We start from the raw sequence: 21,297 nt of genomic DNA, 5'->3' as shown, positions 1-21,297 counted from the left end.
CTCACTGATAGATTGAAATGTCACATATTGTTATCATATATAGCGTTATCACACTGAAATCTTACGCAAGGATATCCTTATGATATATAGCGTCACCCAAAGAATGTCACATCGTGATTTTCATCTTTATCAAATAACCAGCCTGTTTCATCCATGTTTTTTTGGTTTTTTGTTTTTTTGCGATTATGTTATTGTGTAATATACCCAGCAAATTTTTATTATATGTGTCAGTCAGAAATCCATAGTGATGTCATGATATGGACAATGACGTTACGTCGTAAATTGAAAACGGTGCAACAACATGGCTGCCTCCGTTTGATGTTGATCGCCACACTTTGATATCTAAACCTATTAAAATGTATCTTATTTTAGTTATTTGATTAAAATGTATCTTCGTCTCGATAAGGCTAACATCATAGAACCTTATAATAAGCTGTAATAAACAAGTTTATCTACGAATATTCTTCAAATTGCTGTTTTATCCGTTGCGGAGCAATTTTCGGATATGACACCAGCCAAAATTAAGCGTAAAGTCAGTATCATGTAAACAAAAACTGAACAAGAAAACTGTTAAAGTGTTGATAGTCTGAATTTCAATCTATGTTGCCAGGATGATTACATGATCATCAGTGGCGTAGCAAAACATTTTTAAGAGTGTATGCTTTCAAGAGAGAATCCAAGGGCGAAGCCCCGGTTAAAGGGGTCTAGGGGCGCAGTAAGGTTAAAAAAGAAGGGCAAATATATCTCAATGGAATTCGAGTGTATGTTTAAGCATACAAGCATACATTATTGCTACGCCTCTGGTCATTGTCTTAAATTATAATCTGTATTTTGGCTCGGGACAGAAAGACAAAAAGGTGACTCGCCACTTTTGTCTTTCTTCGCCCTCGTTAAAATATATCTTATATTTTAAGACATTCACAATGTATTCTCGATATATACGAAATAAACACAGATTAACGATCATATATGTATGGCGTCATCCCACTGAAATGTCACATCGCAGTGTTGTTATCATATGTAGCATCACCCCACTGAAATGTCACATCGCAGTGTTGTTATCATATGTAGCGTCATCACAAAGATATATCACATCTTGATATATGATAGTAATCATAGCGTCATCGCGCTGAAATGTTACATCGCGATGAAATGATCACAATCCGATAGCGTTATCACACTGAAATTTCTCTTCTTGAAATTTACTGAATAATTATACTGGAACACTACCATTGTGACTACACTCGGTGGTACTTGAGATGGAAAGTGTTACGCCTGGGTTCATCGGGTCTGAACACATCTATAGGATCAGCCAGGTCGGTGGAGAGTTTCTCATTTTTAATTCAACTGAAAACCGTGATTCTAAATATTTATATCGCGATTTTAAATATTAATTATATGTTTTCGACCGTTATTATTACAGTTTCGGGTATTGAAATAAATGAGTTAAATACATTATATACTTTGTACGAACTAAATTTACTTTACAAATGAATACTAAAATTGGTCCTAATTAAAAACGACACCAGAGAGGTATATATATGCCCATACTTATATATCTCTTAAACCCTCCTTACATACCACTACACAAGAATATAGTGTGTGTGAAAATCTCCTTTCAAGTATTAAACTAGTTTAGTTTAATAAACAATAATTTTATTAACACAAAAGTCTACTGTAACCAGAGAAATATATATACGTCTCTGACTGTACTGATAGAACAACAAATAAAAAAATGTACTCGTTACAAGTTCTGGCTACTTCTAGTTTCTAAAAAAAATCATAATTTTTAAATCTTCTTTAATATCGATCAATTATTTATCTATTGCTTATCAATAAATTTCAATTATCAACAACTGAAACAAACTTCTCTAACGACTCCGTCTTCTTAAAACATCTATACACTATACAAAATGTACACAAACACTGAGCACAAATCACGGACAGGCAGCGTATGTCAGTACCCTCCTTAAGGCTAACTGAAAAATTCCAAACAGCGTTCTTTTTTATGTCGTTATGTTTTGCTGTCAAAATATTTTCTTTCAGAATATATATGTTTATCAACAAAATCTACAGAATGATAGATGATTTGAACTGCCGTGACCAGTGTTTTGTTCTGCACGTGGGTACATAAACATGCAGGTTCGATTTGCACGAGCTACCCGCTTAGTAAAGAGAGCACTCTTTGTTGTCGAAGGTACGAAAGCTCCTCAAATGAAAGTTTTGTCGGGGAGTCGGAGATCCTCGTTGACGAAGACACCGCACTAGAAGACGCTATGGTTTTGCTTATTTTCATAACGATGGATGTACATAACCAGTAAGTCTTAACCCATGGTTTATTTGTATGCTGAGGCAAATGCATTTCGTTGTTACATCGAATTAGCTCTTAATACATAACCTATTCATGCAAGTTTGTGCAGCAAGTGTGATCAAGACACGCAAATCCTGCCCACTTACGTTGAAACTGAGTACATATTCATTCAGTGAGCCTTTCGATAATTCCACATTTTGTAAGTGTTCATTATTTTGTCAAATATAAACGACAAAGTTTTAATTTTAGTCGAAGTTAAAGCCATCCTGTTCCATCTTTATGGAAGGGAGATAATCCCAACTCGGATTGTGACGTCACTCCATGTTAAAGGGAGGTCTTGTAATTCTAATAATCATCAAGTTCAGATTAATATTTAAGGTTATTGACCGAGGATTCACACTTTTTTTAAACAGAAAAGTAACACTGTTTGTATTTTGTTGGATCCAACTTCTCAAGATTTTTTTGGTTTCTTTATTTCTATGCAAGTATGACAAGTCATGCTTTGTTTTCAACTATCATTAAAGCTACTTGAAGTAAGGGTCCTTTAGAAGTTGTAGGAGTAGAGTAGTCCCATTTATTGTCGTGAGGTCAGAAGGTGGACTGTCCATTTGGCCCGTCATCTGCCACTATTCCGTATGTGTTTTCCTCCACCCCAACCCAAACAATGAACTAATTATCAATGAATCATGTTAAATAATAACTATCAAAAGTAAACTTGCATTTCTTTTTACCACTAGTATATTATCTTTTTCAGCACAACATCATCTGATAGTAGGAGATTCACAACACCCTACGTCTGTTGTCTGTCGAACCATCTGCCCACAAACAAATAAATGAAGAGCAGGTAGGCTTACAGGTACACTCCCGCCATTATAGATTGTTATCACCATTTCTTGGTAAGGACGGGATAGACCTTTCCTAAATATTTTTGTATGTTACCCAGGTCCCTAGTTGTGTATTGTTTATTTTTGTGATGGATCAGAAGATTAAAGCAGTTGAAAGTCAATCATCTTCAATATTGACAGATATAGTTTTGTTATTACTATTTTGTAAGAAGTATGTGATTGATCATTTTCAAATTCCTTATGTAAGTAAGGTTTCCCTTGGTCCTTAATATGGCATTGTCAGAAATGATTGGAGAAAATATTCTCAAATTTTGCTCGTCAGTATCTTGTGTAATGATTAATGATGAGTTCATTTGTCAATACAATAAATGAATAAGAACAAAGGAGAGGAAAGATGAGAAAAGAAACAAAAGACTCAACTTGAATCAAACCAATAAAAATCATAGGATAGTGGGCACCAAGTTCCCTCTGGGGTTTCTCGTTTCCTTATTACTCACTGATAAACTTTGCCTATAATGATATATCTACATTTATGAAGAGTGTGATCACGAGAACAAAATTACATTGATGATTTTTTGCAATATTATAGCACAATAAAAGTACCAATATATCATGATTTTTAGCTCACTGGTTATAGATTGAAAAAGTGTATTACAAGCTGCATGCACCTCAAATCTTCCATGTTTTTACAGAAAGTTCATGGTGACAAGATTGTTTTTGAAACATTATAGTTATGCATACTACATTCATTTAAAATAATTTAAATAAAACTCTTAGTCGATACTGACATTCTAATTTCATTGGACAACTACAAAAAGATAATAACAAGTTCACTCTTTTTCACATCAGAAATAATCTCATGTTCATTTTTCAGATATATGCCATGCTCTTCCAGTTGATGCTGAAGAAATATATGAAATGTTTTTGACCAAGTAATAGAAACAGATGACTAGGTCGAGATGGAGGAAGCTATGATTGTCTCAGACAGCAACACCACCATGGAGTCAGATATGAAAGGAGAGTATTCTTCCGATACCAACAATGAAAGTGAAGTTGAAAATGATGATATAGAAATCACTTTTGGACCATGGCCACCCTTTCCATCTAAACAGGACACAGAAGTTTCCGAAGACCAGATTCAAATGACAATTAACTCTGAGGACTCTAGTCAGCCTTTTATGCTTTATGAGCAAGAGTCTGTCGGTAGTGAGATTTCACTAGATGAACATATAGACCTAGAATCAGTAGAAGACTTCATAAAAACTGATGGCATCATCAGTCAGTGTGTACAGACTGATGAAACAGAAACGGCGGATGTCAGTGGTCAACATGAGGTACTCACAAGTAATAAAGCCTATACTATGAAGGACAGACTGAATGACCCAGAATTCACTACAGATGATGAAGGTAAAATTCCAACAGATGACAGTGCTGTAACAGATAGTTCTGTACACTCTGGTAGTGACATTATAGCAGATATTGGTGAACAGACTGCAAACTTGGCGAGTCTCCACACAGAATATGATGATGTCACCAGTAAATGTGTTCCTTCTGACAGTGATTCTAGATCTGCTAATTCTGATTGTGATGTTGACAGTTCTAGCAGCATACACATCAATGAGCACACTAAAAAGATGATCATCCCACCAACAGAATGTGGTGATGTCATTAAAAAGTATGTTCCTTCTGAAAGTGGGATGAGTCTGAATGTAAATGAATCTGTAATCTCAGATGTCATCAACGAACAATCTCAAATAACACCAGATATTGTGGTGAAAGACGAACCAGTGACTGATGGTTACCCTGACTCGACCCAAATGGTGATTGCGCAAGATGACAATCTCTTTGTCTCCACAGAACATGGAAAAATGTTCATGCGATCTGTGGCAGCAGAACCTTTGGAGAATGAAGGGAATGAGTTTGAGGAGAGTAAAATGGATAACTTAACAGATAAAGTACAGACAGATAGGAATGAAGTGTACAGACTTGAACCAGGAAAAGAACTGCTGAATAAAAATTTAAGGAGAGGTTGTCGAGAGAAAGCCAGAGTCCCTGGAGGGGAAGCTGGTAAGTTATAAAGAAACAGTCACAGGTTCACATGCGCAGGCATGGCAGTTGATATCATATGACAGCATTGCTTTTTAGAGAAAGAAAAAACTATCAAAGGTTGAAAGTAATGATGTTTGTCTTATGTCAAGTTCGCTTGGATACATCATTTTGTGCTTAAATATGTGGTACAAGTGGGAACTTAAGTCTATACCAGCGTTATTCGCAGTTTGAAAATAATCAGTCTTCCTTGTATTTATACATTACATATCAGTTGTAAGTCTGCATTGTATCTTATAATTACAACTGGGATATGTACACATACATTGATCCTTTATTTTTACCACAGTTCAGTGCAAATTTCATGGTCCCGGATAAGCAACCCACCAATTATACCATGTTGGTTCCCATTTTGTTGTTACAAGCTACCATCGAGGACTCTGTTATGTAAAAGCACTTGGCTTCCTAGGCCTGTGGACAGCGGAACAGGGTCATATAGGGGAAATGAAGCAATTGCTTTAAAATCCTTTCTCCTTCTGTTTGGATGAAGGTATTCTGATCAAATTTGGTCAGAAATATCCTTAAGGAAGAGACAACAATTTGTATAAATGGTGGGTCTTGGTCCCCCAAGGGCCTCAGGGGATTTTATCAGATATTTGATTTCCTTCATTTTCCTTAACAGAATTTTGTCCAAATTTATTTAAAGAGAGAAAATTTATTGTGTTTAAACCAGAGGTCTGACTTTTCTGACAGAAAAGGGTGGGATAGGGGTAAATATCTAAAAATTTTCCCCTTCTGTATTGATCAAACAATTGTGACTAAACTAAACCTGGCCTCATGTTTCATTTTACACTAATTATTTTTTTCATTATGTTTTTATGTAGATATTAGAAAAGGCCATGAGCATATACACGGAAGAATTATTAACCAAGATTCTGTTCTGGGAAGGAAAACAAGAGTATTGACAGAACCAAGGGATCACGAGGACACTAACTTAGATAAACAAGTACTAGTTCCAGGGACTAAAAGAGGAAAATTCAAGAAAAGATCTAGGAAATTTGCTCTTAGTTCTCCAAAGAAAAGAAAAAAATTAGAGGAGGGATCTGAAAAATTGATCAGCAAATGTAGAGTAGTCTCCCATTCTCAGTGCTTTTCTCCAGTATATAGTGAGGTTGACAACGACATGAGACCAGAAGACCAGGTTAGTAAATGTTTCCAATTTATCATTGGTCAGGTTAGTAAATGCATGTTTACAATTTAACATTGGTATATTGTGGTATATATACTGCTTTTGATATATTTTATAATACACTGTTTGCTATTTTCATTCTGCAACAAGCCCATTGGACCACCACAGCATTGCTTTATAAAAAATCAGGTGTGGGTTCATTACATGATGGTGAAATAACATATCTAGTTGATATATTTTGAGCAGGAATAGAAATGGATGGACTTAATGCTAGGCATGGACTTTTAACAGCTTTGTTTAATGAAAACATTGACATTGAAACTTGATTAGAAATGGGTGCATTTTTCTGACCTTGAAAAAATTGCCTCTGGATAAATTCTGTTGTTTTCATCCAAATATTCTGCAATGATGTTTAAAGAACAACTTTTTTTGTGAGTGGTGCTTTTGTTACAACCTTAACCAAATCATGTCTGTACAGCTCTTTCACTTTTGATCCAATTTTAGAGATAAATGTGTAGTGACCACATAAATGAAGGTTTGAACTTCATCTATAATGTTATTATGTGTAGGGCGTACTTCTGAAAGCTGTAAAATCATAAAAAAATATGTTGAATATTGTGATTGCAAAAGATTAAAATCATACCTTTAGAATCCCCTTAAATGCTGACATTTCCTTAATTGATATATCTACCAGAATAAAATAAATCAGTCAGTGTATTTACTTTCAGGAAATGATACACACACTATTCTCAAGTTGTTAGGTCAAATGTAATCACATTGGAATTCAAACTTTGTGTAGCTTTTTGATTCATACAATTCTTAATTGCTCTTTCCTTTACCTTGAAACCTGGATATCGTATAACATGAAAAGTGATTTGTGCTGTAATTCTTAAATTGGAATCCCATTTTTTTTTTTCAGGTGTCCTACAATTTAAGTTCTAGTTCAGCTGTCAATGCAGTGGGGAGCCTTACGAGCCATGAACAAGTTGACTTATCCCTGGTGAAGACTGAACCAATAGAATCCACTGACCAGGATCAAGGGAATGCTGGTATTAAATTAATGGAGACAGAAGCTACATCATGGATGAAAAAGGAACCAGATGAAAATAATCTTATGGAAAGTTCAATTGAAACCACTATTCCAGTTCCAGTGAAACTAATCCGAAATGAGGTTATCAATTCTGGGACACCAAGACCAGGAATGGGGACCGTAATTTTGACCAATTCGCATCAACAGGTAGGTAGTACAACCAAGATTTTGAAGAGTGTGACTACTGACATGTTAGAAGGACCGTCCATTAATCTAGAGAGAGGTCAGAAAATATGGTATGCTGTACCAAAGGGAGACCACTCTACTATTCCGATTAGTGGTACTGGTAGCAGTGATCAAAGGATTGTTAAAGTAATAAAACTGGACAGTGTAAAAAATGCCCCCCAAACTCTATTGCTACCCGGTAATCTAAAGCTGTGTAAACTTCAGAAAACACCAAATATGGCACTCTGTGAAGGCAAAGAAATTCCATTGTCATCTGTTCCAAGTCATAGACACGCTGTTGCTGACGATACATATACTTCTGATAATGAGGAGGATCATGAACAGAAAAATCTGTCATCTATTCTAAATCATAAAAATGAGATGCTTGCTGACAATACATGTACTTTCAATCAAGAGGAGGATCAGGATGAGAAAAACCTCATGCTAAAGAAAATTGATAGTATCATCGAAAAAAATCTTGAACTGATGAAGAAAAATCAACTTCCTACTATGAGAAAAAGAGGGTCTAACTTAACACAGAAACTGTTTCCCTCCCAGAATCAAGTGATGGGACCTCATTGGTGTGAAAAAATTGATGAAGAAACTGGAAAAACCACTATGGTTCTAATGCCAACTACAGGTGAAGAAATGACGACAAAAAAAACACTCCCTAGGATTATCTACAGATCAAAAAATTCAGGTTCTAAGAAAAAACAAAAGACAGATAAATGGAAAAAAAAAATTCCTGTGGATGAACAAATTGATGGTATAATTAGAAAGAATCTTGAGATGCTGAAGAAAATTCAGCTTCCAGAGAAAATTCAGTCGCAACCGCCACAAATAGAAGAAAAAAATGAAAATACAGATATGGTTGTGGTGAAAAACATAGTCGGAGAGGAAAAAGATGGGAAACCACTCAACACAGTTATCTACAGATTTATCTCATCTAGACGTCAGAGTAAGCAAAATATTACAGACACTTCCTGTTCCAAGACACCTACTCCAGCATCCCCTTCTTTACAGCTACCTGATGTAGCACTTCAAGCCAAGGAGACTCCAGTCCACAACAAACCACTCATGTGTAACAGTTTCACGCAAACAAAGGGAGATAGATCAAATGTTAAGAAACATGAGACTGGAATAGCTGTGATGGTGAGGGATGCTTCTACACAAAGTAACACTAATCTAGAGAAACCTTCATCATTCATTGAGGATGGTTCTGTGGACATTCTTGAAAACAGTGTAGGTCTTACAAGTCCAGATGTGAAAATATCAAGTCATACAGGAGATACAGACCTGTTAATGGATGTAGAAGAGGTTGACTTGAGCAATTTGGAGAATAAAGCACCCAAAGATCCACTCACTACACTCCGACCAATGTGGAGGTGGGCTGGTCGACAGACAGTGTCTGTTGGCGTAAACACAGGCGAAGCATGCAAGGATGTCTGGGAATCTGTGAACCCTGTTGATAACCAGTATACATTTGGGCCCATCAAAGAGAAAGAAAGGCGTAAAGCTGTTTACAAGACTGAAAGAGTGAAACAGCATAGTAATCTGTCAACAAAGGGCCAAAAAATGCAGAAACTGATTAAACGCAGGAAGTTTCTTAAAAATAAACAGTGGGAATATAACCGTAAGGTTGCTAAACTAAGACTGAAATTTGAACAAAAGAAGGCGACCAGTTCTGAGGTTGTGAATAAAGACTTGTCTATAGAAAACACTGTTGTGTCTGCTGATATGGCTACTAAGCAAACCCAACAGTTTGGGATGAAAGATTCAACTAATGACAATTCAGTGGGTAAAGTGGAAGATACAAATTTAGACAGCAATGAGACTAAAACTGATTCTTCAGAAAATGATAAGCATGCTGCTGTAGAACTTGGAACTCGTACTAGTTCTCGCATCAAGGCCTGTCAAGTTAAAGCACTTGACAATGCAGACTTGTCAGGTTTCTTTGAACATGTCCAGAAAAAGCTTAAGGATGTGGAGGAGGTAGAGGATGTGAAGAGCACCACCTATATTACAGATTCCAGTGATGAGGAGTGGCAACAGGTTAGTTATGTAGTTAGGACACATCTCCTTATGTCCAGTGAAATTCCTCCTGGCTTCCCAAGTGTTCCTAGTGGAAAATTTCTCTTTTTTTGCCATTTTTCGAAAAATTGAATCTTATGTTCCATGTTGAAATGAAATTTCAAACAGAGAAAAAATATCTACGATTGAGCAGAAACTGTTTTGAAAAAATTACTCTGCATTGGTAAAGTTTTAAGAAGTATCTTCAGCTTGGCAAAGAAGTCTGGGTGGAGATTTTCTGATCTCAGTCCTACTCTTACAAGTTGATTAAAAATGTTTATTTTACGTAAAGTTTTGAGCTAATAGACACTCTTGCATAATCTATCACAAATAAAGTTACAGTATGACAAGAATTCCTTTGCATGGACTTGTGTAATAAGGAAGGGGTTGGTCTCTCATAAATGACCCCAGTTACTTATATTGAGGCACATCAAACAGTGATGGACTGTCATATATTATGTCTGCATTTGGACAGATTGTACTTACATTGAGAGATTTAACAGAGACAAGATCTGTTCAGTCAATGTCTGCACTAGTACTAATGCAAGATAAGTTACATATTTGATCAACATGTAATATAATTAAACAAACAAGTAATTGAATTATGACGACATATGAGGGAAATGTTTATAAGGACAGGTAAATTTACAAGGTTAGGACTTGACTACATATAATCCCTGTTGATCTAATTTTGTTACATATTATGCACATTTGTTAAATTGTTCAGTATTTTGCACCTGTAACACTGTTTACCTCAGCATTTTTTACCTCCAGTCCTTTTCAGTTATGTATCTGAGGTTTCACTGTCACTGTATACCACAGTATTGACCTGTATCACCTGGTATCTAAATTTGTGTCATCCTTTATGCAGAGTTAAAATATAATTTCTATTTTTTGCAGCAATTTATAGAGAAGATTGTGTGATTGAAGGAATTGAAACACTGCTTTTAAAATTTGTTGTACATGTAGATATTGCTATCTTATACTTTGTGTTTCAAAAATAGATTTTTAATTTTATTTAGAAAGAGTTAACCATAGTGGTCTAAATAATTGCAGCTTCAAATTTTATTTGAAGCACCTTATGTAGGCTTTTGAGGCAGAATTTTATAAAATTGTTAGCCTCTACTAAGGATGACACTGCAGTTAAACCAAAATGTTTAAAAAAAAAAAATGCTACACTCCTGAAATTAATTCTTTCATTAACTTTGAAGCTTTCTTCTGTTGCCGATCATTTTCTTGACTTTAAACATTTTAAAAATGTGAAGAAGAGGGCAGTGTTGCTTGTATGATTACAAGGTAAGTATAGTGCAATTTATACTAGCTGTGTTTTGTGTTGTGATGAATACAGACATTTAAGTATACCACATTGTCTTGTGATAGTTCATGTTTAGTACCAGTAATTGTATAAATCTGCTGTTCACGGTAAACAAAATTTCAAAAAGATTATCTTATTGTGAAGAATATTTTTTAATATTAAGTTGAGTTTCCCAAAGAATTTTTTTAGGAATCAACATGGTCAATTGTTTCTCACGACTTATTGTTCCTGTTACAAAGTCACAGGTAGCATGTGTATATACTTGAATGTTTGAACACAACTAACATTTATGAAACTTTGCATATGTCTTACCTTCACATTAATGTTTGCATGTGTAACTAATCACTTGGGGGACCTAACAAAGTCTTGTTCTTCTGATTTACTTAAGATTTATAATTTCAATATTTTTTCTGAATTGTTTCCCTTTATTCCTCCACCATTTAATTGGTAGGGTTTTGGAGAGAGGTGGGGCAGGGAGGCAAATAATAGTATTACCCATGGCCGTCTGTCCAATCACATCCATTCATGGTGTCATAACATCTAGTTCTACACCTTACCATATTCATGTGGTTTTCAGTCCATTTAAGATAAAACATTGACATGATCACATTTATCTTTAAGACATTTTCTAATTTTCTTTTGGTCATGCCAGCGATGAAAAGTCGCATAAGTGAGATTAGGATGTTGCATTGTCAACATTTTACTTCAGGGTTTTTGGTTTAGATCAGTTGCTCAAAAAAGTCTTGTGTTTAACACTGTTTCTTGTAAAAGACATTTGCTAATCCATTCATACTTGGAATATGATTACACAGAAGTTCAACATTTAAACCCTTCAAATTGATGATATGATGTTTTCTTTTCATACTTTTTTGCGAAAAAGACTTTTGAGAAATAACTACACAATCTTAATGACTTGTTCTATTCAGATTAAGTTTAAAGTCATATCAAAACAAATACTGTAGTGTGTTATCACATTATCCTCTCCCTCTTCTATAAAAGCAATACAGAGTGAAAATGTCCTTGTTTCCATGTAGAACATTAAAGAATATGAAAAATTTCATTGATTAATGTATTGTATCAATATTTAAACATGACAACATGCTTATGGTGCTTACATGTCATTAAACAAAATTCACTTGACAATTTTAGAGTATTTATTTTCCTGAGGGGTGGGGTGGGGTGGTGGGGGGGGGAAGAGGGGATCAGAATATAGGTGTATTTTGCAGTTACATTAAAAATCATTTTAATAACAAAACATGACAGGTGATAGTCACACAAATTCTTGTATGAGAGTGAAATTGTATATCATCTTTTTTAGCTGGTGATTAAGCCTTAGTTATTACAAATTATCTAATTGTCGCTGTCAAGAATTTTCTAATAGTAAGTACTCTTCTGTATGATAATTTGGTCATTTTGTTTCACATTAGTCCATTTGTTAGCACATCATTGAAATTGTAGTAAAGGCCTTCAGATATAACATACACAGTAATACACTTCAGTGCAGTGCCAAAAAAACGCACATCCAACACATGAGCTCAGTTCACACACAATGGGATGCCATCTTTAAATGTCCCTAGCTGTTTGAAGGACATTAAACAACATCAAACCAAACCAACGAGGTTAAAAGAAGAAAGTTCATGTCAATATGGCTTATCAGCCAAAATTAAAATTCATGGTACAATTGGATTGGATTTGAGAAATTGTAAACTTTATGGAAATTGAAGCACAAGGAAGTGTTTAGTCTATTCAATCAAAGATCATATTGTCAATGTGAAATGAAGAAATTTTGTTGTTGAAATGTTGTGTAGAAAAATTAAAAAAAGAAAATAAATAAATAGACAAAATTTCTAAAATTAAATTAATATGGAATACCAAAAAAAAAAAAAACTGAAATTAACTTCAATAAAAATTATTTTTCCTGTTACAGGTGATCACTGAATTGTCTTCCCTTGGCACTGTATCTGATGTACAAGATACTCCCACATACACCAGTCAGTCTGTCAGTGACAGCAGTGTTGACCAGTCTGGAATACAAGGGGTGAGAGAAGTATGTATATCAGAGGAGGAGAATATGGAAGTGTACCTGATGTGTATGCAAGACACTAGTCTACAGGAGATGGATGTCTACTTAATGTACACAGATGACTTTGACATGGACAAATATACAGAAGTCATTCAGTCTGAACATCACGACCAAGCAGTGAGTGATGGTAGCTGGGATGAAGATGTTGAACTTGAACCTCAAAATGACATTGAAGACATTCAGCAGAATATTGATGAAAATATTTTCACAGAAAACGTGAATGTTGATGGAAATTCATGCAGTGGTCAGTCATATTTGAGGCATAATAAGACACTGAGTATCAATCCATTGTCTCCACATCAGTTTGATAAGATGTCCAGGGAGTCACACCATTCCTTAAAAGTCAAGACAATGAGAGCTCTCTCACTGAAACCTGTCTCTAATATAGCATCAACACAGGCAAGTATAGAAATGTCACCAAGTCACAAAATCTCACCTTCTCTTGAATCATCAGAGGTTAAAGAAATCGAAAGACTGAAAAATAACTGTAAACCATTAACAGTATCTCTGGCAGTTCAGGAAAGGTCACATACATTGAGACAACAAGAGGTCAAGGAAAGGTCACATACATTTAGACCACAAGAGGTCAAGGAATGGTCACATACATTGAGACAACAAGAGGTCAAGGAAAGGTCACATACATGGAGACATCAAGAGGTGAAGGAAAGGTTACACACAATGAGAACACAAAAGGTCAAGGAAAGGTCAAATACATTTACACCAGAAGAGGCAAAGGAAAGGTCACATACATTGGAACCACAAGAGGCCAAGGAAAGTTCACATAGATTGAGACCAAAAGAGATCAAGGAAAGGTCAAAGGGACGAGAGGTCAAGAAAAAGTCAATGCAACATCAAGTGGCCAAGGAAAGGTCATATACAAGGAGACGACAAGAAGATAGTCCCACGATACAAACAACTATACAAGAAAGTCAAGGAACATTACCATCATCAGGACAGCTATGTTTCCTAGAAATATCTCCAACTTCAAGACCATTGAATGTCGGAGAAAAGTCACAAGTATCAGGACCAGTTAATGTCCAAGTCCAAGAAATGTCACCAAAACATAGAAATCAAGAGGTCAAGGAAACTTGTAATAACTTTCCATCAACACAAACTCCATTTCAGAACATAGAATCAACACACATGACAGAGAAATGTGAAGAAGTGAACAAAGTGCCATTCTTAGGGTATGGATCTGAAGTGGTATGGGATGAGACTGCTGACGTCAAAGATGCTGATAATGTAGAGAAACAAAAGATAGATATAAATAATAACAACTGCACACCAATAGACTCCCCTACAATGTTCTTCACTGATTGTGAATATGAATATACCACTACTGACGATTATCTGTATCTGGATCCGTTGGATTTGTCCATGAAACCACAAAACTTCAGTAACCCTTTCCCTGGGAATGATCAAAACAGAAGCAATAGTGGTGTACTTAGAGAACAGAATCCTGGGTATGCATCAGGCATGTTAACTGACAATGATGTTTGTACTAATTTTGCTGCAGAAAGCAAATTTCAAAAGAAACTCTCCAGGCCCACTGTGGGTGCCACCCGAGTCTCGCCCTCGGTTAGAATCCAAATTCATCAGGATACTACCAGCATTGGAAGTGAGGTTGGAGTGAATGCCTACTCCTCTAGAAATCATTTTCAGGGGCAAGATGATAACAGTGGAAGAACCTATTATGCAAATGGCAGATCCAGGTCTTGTCCTGAATATAAGGAATTTGATATGAATTCCAACCATACTGGTCTTGATTTGAATAACAATGAGCCATGTTTAAGTAACTCAGATGTCATTTGTCAACTTGATGTTCGTAGTTCCTGTGAAGATTTAAAACAGCATCCTAGCACTAACTGTATATTTCCACATGCTGCTACTACTCAGTCATGGTACAATGACAGATATTGTGATACATCTACCAATTCGGAGTGGCCCTGTCTCCGCTGGGAGGGAGATATTAGTGAGAAGATTCATTCCTGTTGTCCACTACTAACAAGGCATACTAGACAAGAAAAGGAGGGGGACGCTCTGATCACTCACCTAGAGGACAGAATTCAGGACAAATGTAGATCAGTAGGGGATGATGATTTCCTAAATTCAAACTGTCGCAAAATGGGCAAGAATTTATTGGAAAGTGAAAAACATTTTGCAAGTACCAACTCCTTGAATGAAAGCCAAGAATGGAGAAAATTCCACGACCCCTTTAACTCTACTATGGATAGAAACACTGGACCTAATGCTCACGAGAGGATGTTGATGCATAGGATGTATGCTCAGTCAGTGTTAGAAGATGATACATGTAAGGAGGACCCCTATGTAGAACAGAGAGTTTTTAACAGATTACATTCTAACCATCCAGTTGATTCAATGGAAATGTGTCTGAACCCTGCTGGGGATGCACTCAGTCAGGAAGATTTACCGTTGGATTTGACTTGTAATGTAAATTATACAACACCAACAAGATCCATTCATGGTCAGCCTGATTTAGGAAATTCTGTATGCAAACTCAGGCCTGAATTTGAAAGTTCTATTTTTAATATACAGCCAAGTTATGAAACTGAAAACGAAATGCTTAATAATGGAAAGTTCAACCCCAGTTTTTCGATGAAGCAAGGAGTTTTAACAAATCTGCAGCTCCCTGACAATATACCAGAACTTTTGTGTCAACGTGCTATACCCAAGCCAGGCTGTCTGGCCTACCCGCCACAACATACTACTCTGTCTAATCCTAGACCTACAGGTCCTACTGATACTTGGAGGAACTCTGCTGCTTACCAGCCTGTGCTAGATGAGGTTCCAAGAGGTTTTGCTGAAAGGAATGTATGCACTAATCCATCAGCATCTCCCAAAGCAGTTCAACTTCCAGCTTGTGTATTTAACTCATTTGGGGAAAATAATATACAAACTACGAAAGATGACATCAATAAAAACATTTCTAGAAAGCGAAAATCAAAGACCAAGAAGAACTATAAAGTTCTCAGCCAAATTCTTGATAGCCATAATGAAATGACATCTTACAATTTACCCACAACAGAAAACTGCCATGTTTCATCTGGAAAATCTGGTACTTCATGTACTGGTTACCATGTAAATCCTCTTCCACAGACTTTCCCTGCTATGCCTCATAGACATGCTAGGCTTAATACATCAAACGCTTACTCATCTTCACTGCCTGCTAATTCCTCTCTATGGCTTCCTTCTCAGCAGCCCTTTTATTCTGACAATACTTTCAGAACAAAGCTATCAGGACTTTCAGATTATTCAATGTCAATGCCTACACACAAGGACTTGTTCAGACCCTATATGGACCCTAAGAAGACACAGTTTAACAGGGATTCAATTATGACAACAGATATTGGTTTTCAGAATTTAGATTCAAACAGGGTAGGCATGCTGGGGAAAATGAAATTTCCTGAAGGAAGGAATAATGATGAAGGAGAAAGTTTTGTTAGAGAGTCCTATGAAGAAAAGAAACGGTTCCCCTTCAGTGGAAGTCAAGCGACATGGTCAAACGCCTGTATTAACAAAGCAGGATATCCTCAGTGTAGAGACACAGGAAATATTCACCAGTTTAGACATCCTGATGGTGCAGGTTCACAGCCAAGAGGACTTGGTGGTAACTGGGGGCAATTTTTGTTCAAGGGCAATGAGTCCAATATATTTAGATTTTCCAATGAGACTGGCCAAGTCAAGTACAGGAATAAAGGACCTGCCCTGGATGGCTCTATCAATGCAGCTGTCTTTACCCAACAAGGAATGATGGACATGGAAATGTTACATACAGCTGGAAGGCCAGAAATTTTACAAAGAACTGAAAAAACTGGTAACATGGGAAAGGCCCATACTAGAAAATCAGGATACACAGAAACAACATCCTTTGAACAAACAAATCTTGTAGATTTTGCTGATAAAAGTTTAGCATTTGCCCAGGGTCTTAGTAGAAGGCAGTCCATGAACAAATCAGCTTGTCAAAGGAATGTGGAATGTGTAAATGTGAGTATGCTTTTATCACATGATCTTAAAATGTCTAAAAAAATTCGATGTTTAGCTCACCATGTGATGATGATGAGGGCTTCTCAACTCATTCTTCGTCCATTATCCTTCGATACATTCATAAATAATTCTTCTTGTTGCGATTTCTGGAGATGCACTAGATAGGTCTTTCCTAAAATTCCTAAATAGATTCTCCTTGATCCCTAGTTGTGCAAAGTTCATTTTGAGACTGATCAAACTAGGAGGCAAACATGTGGCCCTCTTGAATTTAGACTGTAAAAGTTTGTGTGTAGTATTTCTTGATGTATTGGATAAATCTTTTTCATATTTCTTAGTTGGTTCTCCTTAGTTCCTATTGATACACACAATCATAAACATATTACATTTAAGATTTTATCTTCTAGAATTTCACTATTTAAGAAGGCACAACTACTATATTGAATACGTTTATTTTCTTACAACTAAAAAACCTTTTTTTTACTTGAAAATAAAAACCAGACAATTCATTAGTTACAGTTACAACTACTTTTTATTAATGTTAGAACAATAGTTTTATCACTTACTCTAGTTCTAGGAGCCATTTAAAACATGCATACCAAGTAGAAAGAATATGTATTTGAAGGAAAAGTTGTGTTAGAAATGATTCTTACCTGTTTCAGTACTGCTGTAAGTGTTGGTCGCGGGGAAAATGTCGTAGCTGTGTGTGTAGTAAGAAGGGCTGTTACAACTGTAGAAATCCTCTCTGCTGCTTTAAGGATATGGTAAGTACAGAGTCAGTGTAGAGATATTTTTTGTGCCAATGTCAACCGCTGACTTTTGGTGACTGTAGTGAGAGTGTTTGGTGCCTGTTTGATTGCTTGAGGTATCAGATATCTACATATATGTCATTGTTGTATGCTATATCAGCCATTTATCTAATGGGTATGTATTGTCTTTTATTGGGCATATAATTGATAGAATCTCAAAATTACATTGCTGTACATTCTGTATTTCTCAAACTTATTTCAATAATCTTAACTTTTCCCAAGTTTATATCTATACTGTCAGACTTTATGAAGCTTAATGACATTAGTGTACAATTGTCTTTTCAGAGTCCCAGTTGTAAGAAAGTGCGGAGGCAAAGCAAGAGTCAAACAAGATCTAGACGACTGGCTGGACAACACAATGGACAACACAATGGACAACACAATGGCCAACACAATGGACAACACAATGGACAACACAATGGACAACACAATGGACAACACAATGGACAACACAATGGACAACACAATGGACAACACAATGGACAACACAATGGACAACACAATGGACAAGATTGTAGTAGGGATCCCAACACTGGATTTGTCGGCTGGACATGTAGACTAAGAGGCACTTCTAAACAAGCTGAGGACAACAATGACCAGATTAAAGGTTCAGTGTTATTAGTTACTGAACAGGTAGGAAACTTACAGGCATCCAAAATTTCTGAACAAGCAACAAAGACCAGTTTTTGGCCAGAAGGTGTGATGGACAGAAAACTAAATATGATGGATGCGAATGAAAACTTTTGTGTCACAGAGGAAAATCTGGTGGCAGGATCAAAGGGAACATATGAGCCAGCTCATCAGACAAGGCAGAGGAACACTATTCAAGCCTTAAGGGAGAAGTGTGAAGCAGGCTCCATGAGGAAAAGAAACAAGAGTTCACTTAGCAATTCCATCACTGAGCAAAGATCAGAGTTTACAGAGCAGAGACCAGTTAGATTAACACCAAATCAGTCCAGTGTTATGATAACTGTAGGTGAGGACTTAGGAAGTGGACAGGATAAACAAAACTTCAACCAGGGAAAAGAAAATCAAAGAAGTAGTGCAACTTTTGAACATTTAGAGCCACAAAATGAAATTTGCGGAATATTTTGTGGGCAGAAGCAGTCATATAGGGTTCCTGTAAGTGCCAGCGGCTTTATGACATATTTTACTCGCGAACAAAATGACAGAGACAGAAGAAGTAAAGATTTTATCGAAATTGAAAACAAGAGTGACAAAACAAGTACAAACGTCAATGAAGGAACAAGTAAAAAAGAATGTGGAAGAAAAGGAAAGGAAAAGAAAACCAGATCGAAGGATAGAAAGAAAGTACAAAAATGTGACCTAAACAACAATGCAGAAAGTACCTATAGAAAGACTAGGAAGAGATTTGGTAGTGATGACAAAAAGGAGGACCAAATCCCAGATGTTATGATTGCCAAGATACCAAAATCATCTACCAACACAGAAGCTTCAGTTAACTTGGTGGATGTAAATAACAACTTAAACACTACCAAAGGCAAAGACTTTCCTGATGTTATTGATGTCAATAATAATGACTTATGCTGTCCAAAGCCTTCTACAACACTTATAAATCCTAAATCACAGACTGATAGGACAAAAATGGTGAATACTTTGATGAACAGCCCACACCAAACTATGAAGAAGTCAAAGATCACAAAAGAAATGGATAAAATTGGAGATGTTGAAGTATTTCACGAGCCATGTGTATCTGGAAACATTGACAATGCTCCTGAAATTGAGCCTGGGATGAAAATCAAACAAGATAGTCAGACTTTACCAAAGAAAGGTAGACCTCGAAAAAAACCACTACTGAAAGAAAAAAAGTGTGTTCCAAAAGTTCTCATAAAGCTTGAGGATCATACCGACAAGTATGAAGTAACTCAATTTACTTCATTCCACAAGAAAGACAGAAACATAGAGGTTGGTTTAAAGTCGTTTGAGCGGTTTACCTGTCGTTTGTGTTGTGGTATATACCAGTATAACACACCAGACCGTACATCCATGGAAGACCACCTGGCTCAGCATCTGTCTGGACGTCTCACCTGTCCGGACTGTGGACAGACATTTAGTCAGGCCATCCATGTACAGGAGCATCGTCAGAAGACCCACAGAACTGCTAAATTCACATGTGAAATATGTTCCAAGAAGTTCTTCACTAACACCACCCTCAAGCGTCACCTTTGTAAAGCCCATGGACACAAACTCTTCAATTGTAAACAGTGCATGGAGAAGTATTCATCTGTTGATGAAGTAAAGGCACATGCTTATCAAGTTCACAAAGGGGAGGCAACTAAGTGTGAAAAATGTGGAGTAATCTCATTGAGTAGTAAAGCAGCAGCAACCCATGCAAAATCTAAAATGTGTATTGCACGGGATGAGAGTAATGTCCCCTGCCCACACTGTAATCGTATTCTGTCCGTTTCCCAGATGGCCCATCATGTGAAGAGGATACACCTTCGTGTACACACATACAAGTGTGACCAGTGTCCATACACCACACTTGCCCGCACAGCACTCAACAACCATGTGATGATGCACCAGGGTAGGTGTAGTCAAATTACCAAAGTGAAATGTCCCTTCAGTTCTCTTCCATAGCAGTGGCAATTAGTTACATGTCCATGTTGGTAACTTTTGCTGAATCAACTTTAACTGCATTTACCAAAAAGAAAATGGTGTTAAAATTTGTAATTAAAAGTTCTCTCAAGCTTGTCTTGGTGTGAAATATTTATTTAATTTATCATATTTGGTTCCTTGATTTTAGGTGTACATCCATTCCAATGTGAGTTGTGTCCCTTTTCCTGTGTGAAATCCTACCAGTTGTCGTCACACATGCGAACCCATACTGGTGTCAAGCCATACCGTTGTGACAAGTGTAGCTATGCAGCTGCTTGGAATGTCCAGCTGAAGGACCACATGCGGGCCCATGTCTCGCCACATAGTATCCTGTGTAAGGAATGTGGTATCCTGTTTAAAGATGATCGATGTCTTAACCTCCACAACAAGAAAGTTCACAAATCTAAAGAGGAGGCCAATGTCACAAAACAGGGAAAGGTCAAGGACAAGCGTACAAGACCAAGAAGGCTGAACAAGACAATGGCAGTAAAAGACAAAACACCAGCTGATCCTAATTCTGATAACACACAGCGAGAAACATTGACTTAAGGTGGAAGAAACTGGATTTTCAGTTGTCACTGACTTGAAGTGGAAGATATTAGATATTCATGTGTGTCAGTGACTTTAAATGGAAAATAATAGACATTCATGAGTGTCAATGACTTAAATTGGAACATAATGGATGTTCATGTGTGTCAGTGACATCAGATGGAAGATACTGGACATGCATGTGTGTCAATGACTAAAGATGGA

At 36.5% G+C, this 21,297-nt stretch overlaps 1 protein-coding gene across 1 annotated transcript in view; it reads left to right on the top strand.

The window, feature by feature from the left end:
• The first annotated feature begins 2,268 nt into the window (after window positions 1-2,268).
• The window catches only part of LOC132551788 (uncharacterized), a 31,222-nt gene continuing 12,193 nt past the window's right edge, over window positions 2,269-21,297 (top strand). The window contains exons 1-5 of the mRNA XM_060215931.1: window positions 2,269-2,317; window positions 3,066-3,155; window positions 4,031-5,223; window positions 6,087-6,403; window positions 7,311-9,698. Of these exons, the coding sequence (XP_060071914.1) occupies window positions 4,116-5,223; window positions 6,087-6,403; window positions 7,311-9,698 (3,813 nt within the window). The 5' untranslated portion in view covers window positions 2,269-2,317; window positions 3,066-3,155; window positions 4,031-4,115. The remainder of the gene's footprint in view (window positions 2,318-3,065; window positions 3,156-4,030; window positions 5,224-6,086; window positions 6,404-7,310; window positions 9,699-21,297) is intronic.

This window comes from Ylistrum balloti, unplaced genomic scaffold (assembly GCF_031769215.1).
Source record: "Ylistrum balloti isolate Yb309-2 unplaced genomic scaffold, AGI_CSIRO_Ybal_v1 Utg370214, whole genome shotgun sequence".
NCBI lineage: Eukaryota > Metazoa > Mollusca > Bivalvia > Pectinida > Pectinidae > Ylistrum > Ylistrum balloti.
The sequence above is the reverse complement of the archived record's forward strand: the minus strand, read 5'-3'. Positions and strand labels throughout refer to the sequence as shown.